At 36.6% G+C, this 9,957-nt stretch overlaps 3 protein-coding genes across 4 annotated transcripts; 2 read left to right on the forward strand and 1 right to left on the reverse strand.

Moving 5' to 3' along the window:
* Window positions 1–1,955: 1,955 nt before the first annotated feature.
* On the forward strand, window positions 1,956–4,054 carry tspan10 (tetraspanin 10). The gene is made up of 3 exons (XM_005801527.3): window positions 1,956–2,273; window positions 2,367–2,953; window positions 3,037–4,054. The coding sequence occupies exons 1-3, from the start codon at window positions 2,184–2,186 to the stop codon at window positions 3,341–3,343; spliced, it is 984 nt and encodes a 327-aa protein (XP_005801584.1). The 5' UTR covers window positions 1,956–2,183; the 3' UTR covers window positions 3,344–4,054.
* An 83-nt stretch (window positions 4,055–4,137) lies between these two features.
* On the reverse strand, window positions 4,138–6,550 carry LOC102225532 (retinal cone rhodopsin-sensitive cGMP 3',5'-cyclic phosphodiesterase subunit gamma). 2 transcript variants are annotated; one of them, XM_005801462.2, is made up of 5 exons: window positions 6,436–6,550; window positions 5,937–6,013; window positions 4,805–4,977; window positions 4,671–4,711; window positions 4,138–4,589 (listed from the first exon to the last, which is right to left on the reverse strand). In XM_005801462.2, the coding sequence occupies exons 1-5, from the start codon at window positions 6,446–6,448 to the stop codon at window positions 4,513–4,515; spliced, it is 381 nt and encodes a 126-aa protein (XP_005801519.1). In that variant the 5' UTR covers window positions 6,449–6,550; the 3' UTR covers window positions 4,138–4,512. The 2 variants fall into 2 exon arrangements, with proteins under 2 accessions (XP_005801519.1, XP_023204182.1); XM_023348414.1 differs by lacking the exon at window positions 6,436–6,550 and having other exon boundaries at window positions 5,937–6,368.
* ccdc137 (coiled-coil domain containing 137) lies at window positions 5,019–9,588 on the forward strand. The gene is made up of 7 exons (XM_005801461.3): window positions 5,019–5,033; window positions 6,912–7,062; window positions 7,251–7,396; window positions 7,480–7,705; window positions 8,018–8,100; window positions 8,883–8,962; window positions 9,056–9,588. The coding sequence occupies exons 2-7, from the start codon at window positions 6,992–6,994 to the stop codon at window positions 9,251–9,253; spliced, it is 804 nt and encodes a 267-aa protein (XP_005801518.1). The 5' UTR covers window positions 5,019–5,033; window positions 6,912–6,991; the 3' UTR covers window positions 9,254–9,588.
* The last annotated feature ends 369 nt before the right edge of the window (window positions 9,589–9,957 follow it).

Here is a 9,957-nt window from a genome sequence, read left to right on the forward strand (position 1 = left end):
GGCAAGATCAACTAAACTGAACATCAAAATTAGCTGTACTGTTTTTGTTTACAATTTAGTTCAGAAGTCAGAGTAAGGGGACCACTGAGACATTTGGAGGCCAGAGACCTCCAGCCAGTCTCAGGGTGACTTTCCCAGTTGAACAGCTACATTGCAGTCTGATCCCAGACCACACAAATCCCATCCTTGCAGCGATTGGCCAGAGTGATTGCACCACAGCTGGTTCACTTAAAGTTTATTTATCCAATTTGCTTTACAAACTTTCCCTGAGGTTAAGATAAGTATATAGAAAATCCCAATGCAGCGTGAAAAAAAAAAACATTGACTATCTATCAGATACAAGACCATTTGATAAAGTTAAATATTTAGCAGCAATTTGTAGAAGATCACTCATCTTCTACAATTCAAGTAGTTATATTTCATGTTTGCTTATTTGTCTTGATTCTTAACTTACTACATGATTGAAATATATTTCATTTGACACATATTACTGAAAATATACTACTGAAAATGTAACTGTTAAGTTGTAAATATTCCAATATAGTCACTCTCCAAAATGTTTAGGTTTACAGTTAGTTTTTACTATTGCACAGAAATGTTTCCAGATGTACTGAGGAACTAAGAGGCAGCCATCTGTCTGCCTGAATAACACTCATTTGCTTCCAGCTCCTTACAGCCCAGTCCAGTAGCCAGAGGAAAGAATGACTCCAGTGGAATTACAGATACACAGAGGAAAATATTCAGGCCTCATACTTTCTGTTTTTCAGCTCAGTCACATCAGTTTTATCAGATGCTACTTCTTTTTGTCTCTTGGAAGCACATGACTGCAAGAAACTTTATTTGATGACTTGTGGAGGATAGTTGCAGCTGAAATGTATCAGCTTCTGAATTCAGAGAAAAGATAAATGTTGATTATAGCATAATTAAAAATAATGTTTTATGGGGTTTTTTCTGCTCCCAAACAAATATACATTTGATAAGTGTATTTTTTTTTAATATAAAATAGTACCCCAAACTATACATGAAGGTTTTTCCCTCAAAGCTGAGGAGGGAAATCCTGAGGCAGTTTATCAGCCTAATATCTTTACATACTTTATTTTACTATCATTGTTATTTTTTTCTTGGGACCTTGGTTCTCCCAAATGTTATTGACACTTTCACTTAGGTAAAAGAATATTCTCCTTGACCTTTGACATAAACTGCTAACTCAAATCCTGTGCAATCCTGTCCAGAAAAATATTTTCAAATTCTACTCTTTCTGAGAAAGCTCATTGAAATTTGTTGCATTAAGACATATGTTCCATTGTTTTTATTTTATTTTTTCATGATGCAAAATAACCAAATCTGATAAACAATCTGAGATTCATAACTTAAATTTGTTCCAAACCAAGAACTACTCCAAAAGATTATATGGTACTTTAAAGCAATTTTAAAGTAGTAACATTATTTCTATTTCACTTGGATGAATACAACAACTTTTGCCCATGTTGTTTTTGTAGCCCAACAAAGGAAAATAGCAAAGTATTCTAATAGCTGAGGTGGTTGAGTAAATTAAGAGAATTATATCTATTAATAAAATAATTTATTGAATATTTACAGTGAGATATTCTGCAAAAATAGGTTTGAGAGGAAATAACTTCAGAATTATTAGTGTTTATAAAATTAATTTTTTCTTGAATTATAAAAACGTGACGTTTTGAAGTGAAGGTTACAAAGTCTTGTAATAAAATCAACATAGAGACAATGATTCTTAGGGTCAGTGAGGCGGCAAGCAATATGCAGGGGTGTACGATAATGTTTGTTATACATAGCATAAAAACATGACTAGAACTTGTTTTTTATGATTACATTTGATTCCTGGTATCTTGTGTTCTTGGAGAGACTAAATACTTATTGCCTCTGACCTTTCTATTTTTCAGTTTGAGTCAGTTTTTTAGAAATAGCCTGATATGAAAAGCTCCTTGTTTTTGGGGTCTGATAGCTCACTAATCCCCTCATTGTGACTCTCACATGATGAAAAAAATTTCAGGCCTCACAGCACTTTGAGGCTGAACACAGCAGGGTCTCTCAGTATCAGCACTCTGGTTTTTCTGCTGCAGCAAATATTCTCATGTTTCATTTCAACTTGAGCTACTCAGAGGAGCTAAAAGCACAGAGTCGGTTGTCTCCAATTGGATGACAAAATGCGGCAATATTTACCCATAAAGAAGTTTGAGTGGCCCTGGTCTAGGAGAGACAATGGGCAGAATGAGTTCAGCCCACTTATTCCAAAGGTAGGCCTTTCAATAATTTATATTTTTAAGAATGTTGTGCTGTTCTACAATTAGCCTAAGCCATCATTAAAAACTTTATTTCTATGTCTGAAGTCAGGTGCTGCAAAAGTGGAAGATGAGGAGCTTGGCCATGTTGACGGTGAATATCAAACAGGGACGCCCAGCAATCAGGATCGCAACAGTCCTACAAGAATCCGACCTCATTACAGTTATTCTTTGATGGATTATTTCCTAAAATACTTCCTGTTCCTGTGCAACCTGGTCTTCACAGTTTTGGGTCTGGTGGTTCTTGGTTTGGGGATCTGGGGTCTCTCCAGCAAAGAATCGTTCGCCCAGGAGAAGATTGGAACTATCGGCACAGATCCGATGCTGATACTTTTGACGTTGGGCTTTCTGCTGACTCTGCTCTGTCTGACGGGGTGTGTTGGTGCTTTAAGAGAGAACTGCTGCTTGCTGAAGATGTTCTCTGTTATAGTGCTGGTACTCATCACAATCCAGGTGCTGTTTGCAATCGTGGCCTACACTGTGCAGGATCAGATTGAAGGATATCTGCGGTCAGGGATGCTAGCTGCCATGGCGGGCTATCAAGATGATCTGGACCTGAGGTTCATCACAGATGAGATCCAATTGGGTCTGCAGTGCTGTGGGGCCGACACCTACCGGGACTGGGAGGTGAACATGTGAGTGGGGTATGACCTGTTTAATTGTTATTTCAGTAAATTCTCAGTTGACCATCAATTTTAAAACTTTTCTTTTTTTTCAGATATTACAACTGCTCAGCTCCGGGAGTTTTGGCGTGTGGCGTCCCTTCAACGTGCTGCGTGGACCCTTTGGAGAACGGGACGGTGTGGAACTCACAGTGCGGCGTGAGAGCACAGGTCATGGACGAGTTTACTGCTCAGAGTGTGATCTTTCTGGGGGGCTGTCTGGGTGGAATTTCTCGTTGGATCGAGCAGCATGAGGGCCTGATCGGGACAGTCGGAGTTGTCGTTTTTGGGGTTCAGATTCTTGCTGTGTTCATCGCAACAAGACTGTTGGAAAACATTCACAGGCATAAAGCTCATGCATGACGTAAATATGGCATGAAGTCATCAGAGTCTTGGCTGTTTCTTGGTGTTTTGTTCTTTTTCAGTTCTGGGCTCCATTGTTAGACACATTTTATGTTCAGATTGCATAAACAGGGTTTATATGTTGGAAACTAAATAGAAACACATCTAATGTACTGTAAATATTTTCCTCTTCCTATATAAAAGGATGGTGAGTCATAGTGAGCAGTCACTAAACATGAGTGATTATTTATTATGGAAAGATTTGGTGCTCACTTTTTTTTCTCCTGAGTCTGCATCCATACTTATTGTTTAATACTTGTGCATATGTATTAATTGTTTTTATCTTGTAACCAGGTTGCTATGTATTGCAAATGTTTTGCTCAGGTCCCTCTTGAAAATGAGATCTAGATCTCAACGGGGTTTACCTGATTAAATAAAGGAATATACTACAAAGTCATTAACCTTCATCAACCTTTGGTGATGAAGGTTGATCAGTTTTAATTATTTTTTATGTATTTATTGTTTCGCAAAATCTACACTCTGTAAGGAAGCAGTATGAATGGTATTTTACAGTAAAAAAATACACTATAACTTATACAGAGGTCTGTGGTGATGGGGTCTGGGCTTTATGTTAACTATTAGAGTTGTGACGCTATGCTTGTTGCAAGTTGTTTAAATAAATCCTGGAATACTAAATGATTAAATTATAAACTGATAATTAAATAGTAATTATTGGACTTCATGTTTTGAAATAAAATTATTGTTTAATGATAAATCCTTCTGTTTTTTAATGACAACAAAGCAAACTCTCTGAATCATGTTAAAAAGTCAAAGCTTTATTTTGAGTATAAAAACACAGTGCTGACAGAATCTCCTGCTGGCCAATAACTAAGCTATCAGCTGCATTTCCATCTGCAGCCACAGGCAATGACACAAGAATAGCAACGGCGTTTTAGAGGGTGAAAATGGCAGCTTGAGAGTCTCAGGAAATACATTTATCATACAAAAAAACAGCATACACAATATGCAGACATGTATTACATAAAATCCTAGCATATTTCTAGCTTTATGTTTGCCATACAGTAGTGATCCATATTCATGAATGCTTAAAATAATCTCTGGATATCATTTTGAATAAAATCCTCTTTTTAGTAAAAGAAAAAAAAGAAGCTGTTTAACAGTGAAGAGATTCAAATGATGCCGTACTGAGCAAGTTCATGTAGCTCTAAGTGGCTGTACGCTTCCCAGGGGCAGATCACTGTGATATCTGAAAGGGATAAAATAGTAATAATAACATTACAAAATCAGTAATTATTAAAGATGACTTGAGTGTTGTAATTGTCCTCACCAGTGCCAAGTCCCTCCATTCCTGGAATCTCCTCTCCAAAGCTAGAGTTAAACATAAAATTTAATCTGTAATTACTTTTATTTGGTTCCAAATAAACTTTATTAACAATCATAAATATATTCGAAGGGTCTTACCCAATGACTCCCCTCTTCGGGGGCTTGCTCTTGAATTGACGAGTGTTTCTCTGCTTGAACTTGGGTGGGCCCTTTTGTGGCGAACCAGGAGCTGTTGCTCTAAGAGGGGCTTTGCTGCCAGTCTTTGCTTCAGGTTTGGCTATGTCCATATTCATGCCTCTGTTTTGTGACAACTGCAATGTTACAAAAAGGAAATAACAATGGAGATAAAAACTGAAGAAAGAGACAGGTAAATAGTCCTCTTTTTAAGAATGTGAAAAATGAGAATTATTTGTATTACTTTCTGCTTAACACATCAAAACAAAGAAAGACAATGTGCTTAACCACAGGTTGCAGAGGCTCCTGTAATCTGATGGTCACGTTTTTAATCAACACTACATGATGACTCTAATCTATAAAGCTCCCTCATAATCAGATTACTCTGAGGACATGCTGAATTTACTGCTAAACCCAACGTATCATAAAAAGCACACAGATTTGTTTCTTAGTTGAACGCTTCTGTTGAGAGAAGTAATAAAATGTTACTATTTTTATTACAGCTGAAATATTTCACAAATACATAATTTGTTTACATGAAGACTTAAATAATTTTTTGTTGTTACAGACTGTGTTGACTGCATTTGTTTAAGTGCATGACTACAGGGTATAATAAAGATGTATGAAGGTAGAATACTCAGCACATCTATATTATTCTGATGATGATTAGATGATTACCACATCTGTAACCATAACATCATTGCTAAAGTTTAAAAAATATAGATATGTATTGTTTCTTTTGTATAGCCTCTGCAGAAGAAACATCTTTAAATAGGTATCTTGAGTTTCATGAATAAATCAAATACATTTTACATTTTTTGCTTTCTAGTTAAGGACAGATTCTGTTGCATATTAATAGAGCAAACAGAGAGCAAGTTTACAGACTGTAGAGAAAAATGACTGAATGTAATTAACTGAATTCAAATTAAATGGAAGAACGTCCAAATAAATAGAAATAAATAAATAACCGACAAGCTTCCAAGATTTCATTTGAAATTCCAGCATGCTAAAATTGCTTAGATAGAACATTAACTATTTAGATGTGTGCCTAAATAGCCCACAAAAAACAAGCAGTATTGTTAATTCTTATACTTACCACTTCTTGTGTATCTTCCCTGGTAATCCGACAGAGATCTCTCTTTATGCCAAATAACTCTCGCGCTTCACTCTGTCCTTTTATTAAGATTTTGAGGAGATTAACATGCGACAAGCCAATAAACTGTACACACGTCATTTGTATTCCATATGGGTACAGAACATTGGGGGAGGCCAGGGGGCATCTAAGGATACCTTTTCTGCCCAAGAGAGATACTTAACAGTAATCAGGAACAATGGAAATAATTTGAATATTTCCACAACCTTCCAGAAGTGTGCCGTGTAAGGACCAGTTATTGTTACTTATGAATATGTGAAATGTGCTATGATGCTCACTATCTTCCCACTCCTCTGCAAGCATTGCATAACACCCAACGTCAAGAACACGCGAGTGTGATCTCTGGACATTTCACTCTCATCAGCATTCTTCCAGATTGTTTTGCATTAGGCTATACATGATAATCCATTCCATCCTCCCTCCCACCTCAATAAACACATACCTGGTTCATTCATGTGATTGGCTGCAGCTTCTTAATCTGGAGTCAAAATCATGCACATATGCTGTGTTGAAAAACTATTACAGCTAATAACTTCCCTTACTCTTTATTCTCAATGAGACTTGAGGAAGTTTCGTTTCTCCTCCAAACACTCTAATGTTCAGAATATTTTGTTTTGTTGACCTCTAGCGGTGGGATAAATTCATAACAACCTCTTCAGCCAATGAGGGTGCACTTTAATCAAAGCTCGTCTGTTGTTGTAATATATCACTTCGGAACTTAGACGGACCTTCAAGATTCGTTTTCTTTTGTGCTTTATTTAGGTATTTATCATTTCCCACCACGAAAAAGTAAGATGTATAAGATTATTTTTCAACATGTTTGAGCCTCCGAAAAAAGGCAATGGTATTTTTAGACATTAACTAACTGGAAGAAAATATCAGAGGGAGATCTCCTAACTTGTTTTTTCTTTGTACCAGGAGGGTTACGTCGAGAGTTTCCTGGTTGAAACATGCCGTCCCACGTGTGATAATGATACTAACTGCTTTATAATATTATCATGGGGAAGAATAAAACAAGTAAAACCAAGGAGTCAAAAAGACAAGCTGACAAAACCGCACGAAATCCGAGGTAACCCCAGAAAGTTAACGTTTGAAACAATAATGTGCAAGCTAGCTAGCAAACTAAGCTAATTGTTTTTAGCTCACTCAGTCTAGTTAGTAGCATGTAACTAAGATGTTAAATCAGTGGACATTATCGATCATAGTGCACTGTGTTCCTTTAATAGCTAAAATATAAAATATGCTGTAATATTTCAGCAAAAAGAAAATTAAAGGAGATGGCAAACCTACGAAAACCGCACAGGAAGACCACCTCCAACACATTCCCTTCAGGCTCCGAGAGATAATGAAGAGCAAGGATAAAATGAAAGACGAATCTTTGGGGAGCAAAAAGCTAAAAAAGGGTGAGCAGTTGAAGTCTGTATGCCTATAATAATGCACTTAGCTTTGTAAATGTTATAAATAATTTGCATTTGTGTCTCTTTAGCCCTCTCGTTGCAGTCTAAACCAAAGGATGCCCTGGATGGAGACATAGCTGTTCCTCGATTCAGGAAGGGGAAGACAGAAAGTGTAGGTGCCTATGTTAGGCGCATGGAAAATGAGACAAAACATGTGCTATTCCTCACAAATAACCAAGTTGAGAGAAAACCTGAGCTTGATTCGGACAAACAGGACAAGGCTGCAGGCACGGGGAAGTCAGAAAAGAAGAAGGAGTGAGTAAACGATGCCATATCAAGGAGATTTGTAATATGTTGCACTGCCTTTATAGACCCTTGTTCTTGTCACATCTACTGTAAGTAAAACAGCTGGTAAATATGACTTTCTAGTAACCAACCTGGTTTGGTTTACTTCCCAAACCAGGTCCAACAATAATCAACAGCAGGTCCAACAGCAGACCAACAATGATCATTGGATGACTTAAGACATCTTATATTTTTATGTGTAGGACACATTAAATCACATTAATTCATGTATTATCAGTGTGTCTCAACTGTGCACCTATGTTCTACTGTGTGTTGCCGTAGGTATGCGAAAATGAGACTGAGCAAACTGCAGCAGAAGAAGTTGGATAAACAAGAGGACAAAATAGAGAAAGAGTTGTTTGTAGGTAAGAAATGCAGTTACACATTATGCTGCTGTTAAATTACCTGACATATCTGCTTATTTATGGTGTTTTATGCCAGTAGTTGAAAGTCAAAGAAATTATTTACCAATTAGACTTTTAATTATTTACAAGATGACACAATTAAGAGTGACGCAAACAGAAGTAAAAGTCAGTCTAGACTGACCATACTTGTGAACGAAGAAGGCATCTATTCACAAATTGATAACCTAAATAACTACCTATTGTGTTATATTACTAGCTTTAATTCTGCATTATTAAGCTGCCCTGAAGTTAATAAAGGTTGATTAGTAAATTTTGCTTTCAGTAATTTGTATTTTTTAATATATTTTTGGCAAATTGATTTCATTACAATTCAGAAGGCTTAGATGCAATTATGAATTGATTGATGACGTTTGATTTTCTCTTTACATGTAAAATTCACTTTGAGCTGCCAGGATGTTCTACTTATGCCCCTCAGAGTTCTGCTTTTATAATGCAACTCTTGGTTTACATAACAATTGTGGGATGTAAAGTGCAAAAATTCATTTCTGAAAAAGAAAACTGTGTATTTTTCTTGAGAATACTTTTTAGATTAATCAGCTAATTTAATCGGGTAAAAAATGTCCTTAGTGGGCCTAATATAGATAATAAAGCTCAAACATCACACAAACATCTGAAGAAATTTTACAGAAACCGATTAGAGTTTTGCATCAGATTCACATGTGAAAAATATATTTTATTTGTTTGAACTCTGTGAAGCTCTAATAATTTGTTTCATTTTGTAGATAATGTTCCATTTGGTGAAGTTTCCATGGCTCCTCCGTCTCTGAGCATCAAACCAAAGAAAGCTCCAATCAAAACTCAGGTATTCATACTTTGCGTTGAACACTTTATGTCCTACCACTTTCAGTGGTTGTAAAGTAGTTAACCAATTCTTTTTCTACCCCTGTTTAAACAGGCATCAAAGGAGTTGCTCCTCAACTCTCTGCTCGGCCACAGCATGGCCTCCACAGCGAAGCCCTCCATGGCTAGACAGAGGATGATGGAGGAGGAGAGGCAGCGAGCAGTGGAGGCCTATCGTCTGCTGAAGAAACAGAAACAACAGGAGCAACAGACCAGAAAAGCCAGCCTGGGAAAACTCTTGAACCTTGAGTGACGTCTAACGTCACTAAAATCAATATGACTGCTCATCTCCAGTTGGTGTTATGGGCTGCAGCAGGTCTTGATATACAGACTTGACAGAATGATAATCTCCTCTAAATTGCTTAGAAACTCTATTTGCAAACACTTTGCACCACATTTTTAAAAATATGCAGGATTCACCTGCTACTTTCATAAAGTTGAGTTAGTAGGTATTAGGACACTCATAAAAGAGAGATTAAACATGTATAATTACTGGAAAACATGTAACCGAGTAAACATTGGATTTCTCAATGGGTTAATTGTGTTGGTTGTTTCCTCATAAATGCTTGTTTGCATTTACACTTCCTACCCAGTGTCTGCGTAAGTTCACTTCAAAATGCAAATACTTCATCTTCAGGCAAACCCAGTGGTGTCATAAGCACCATAAATTCATAAATCATAGTTTTTTTTCATTTGTTTATTTTGCAGGGAATAGTAACTTTTTGTTTTGTATTTGAGGATAACATACAAGGATAAAAACATTTTCAGTGGAACATTTTTCTTCTTGTACGACCTAATGAAGTCAACTTTTAGATCCTGTGCTGATTTTTGTAGCCACTGACCTTGACTCTATGATGAATTGGTAAGAGCAAAAATGAACATTTTGCATTTAGTTTGATCATAACCACCAACTTTATAACATGGGGATTTCATATGAAAAACCCAAGCAAAGTATGT

The sequence above is a fragment of the Xiphophorus maculatus genome, chromosome 16 (genome assembly GCF_002775205.1).
Source record: "Xiphophorus maculatus strain JP 163 A chromosome 16, X_maculatus-5.0-male, whole genome shotgun sequence".
Taxonomy (NCBI): domain Eukaryota; kingdom Metazoa; phylum Chordata; class Actinopteri; order Cyprinodontiformes; family Poeciliidae; genus Xiphophorus; species Xiphophorus maculatus.

Excerpts from the sequence above, each read along its gene's own strand:
- ccdc137 (XM_005801461.3), top strand. The coding sequence starts at position 6,992 with ATGGGGAAGAATAAAACAAGTAAAACCAAGGAGTCAAAAAGACAAGCT. Across the intron at positions 7,397-7,479 it reads GAGCAAAAAGCTAAAAAAGG|CCCTCTCGTTGCAGTCTAAA; the intron begins GTGAGCAGTTGA and ends GTGTCTCTTTAG. Across the intron at positions 8,101-8,882 it reads AGAGAAAGAGTTGTTTGTAG|ATAATGTTCCATTTGGTGAA; the intron begins GTAAGAAATGCA and ends TTCATTTTGTAG.
- tspan10 (XM_005801527.3), top strand. The coding sequence starts at position 2,184 with ATGCGGCAATATTTACCCATAAAGAAGTTTGAGTGGCCCTGGTCTAGG. Across the intron at positions 2,274-2,366 it reads TCAGCCCACTTATTCCAAAG|TCAGGTGCTGCAAAAGTGGA; the intron begins GTAGGCCTTTCA and ends CTATGTCTGAAG. Across the intron at positions 2,954-3,036 it reads CGGGACTGGGAGGTGAACAT|ATATTACAACTGCTCAGCTC; the intron begins GTGAGTGGGGTA and ends CTTTTTTTTCAG.
- LOC102225532 (XM_023348414.1), bottom strand. The coding sequence starts at position 6,074 with ATGACGTGTGTACAGTTTATTGGCTTGTCGCATGTTAATCTCCTCAAA. Across the intron at positions 4,978-5,936 it reads GGGAAGATACACAAGAAGTG|TTGTCACAAAACAGAGGCAT; the intron begins GTAAGTATAAGA and ends GTAACATTGCAG. Across the intron at positions 4,712-4,804 it reads CCGAAGAGGGGAGTCATTGG|CTTTGGAGAGGAGATTCCAG; the intron begins GTAAGACCCTTC and ends GTTTAACTCTAG.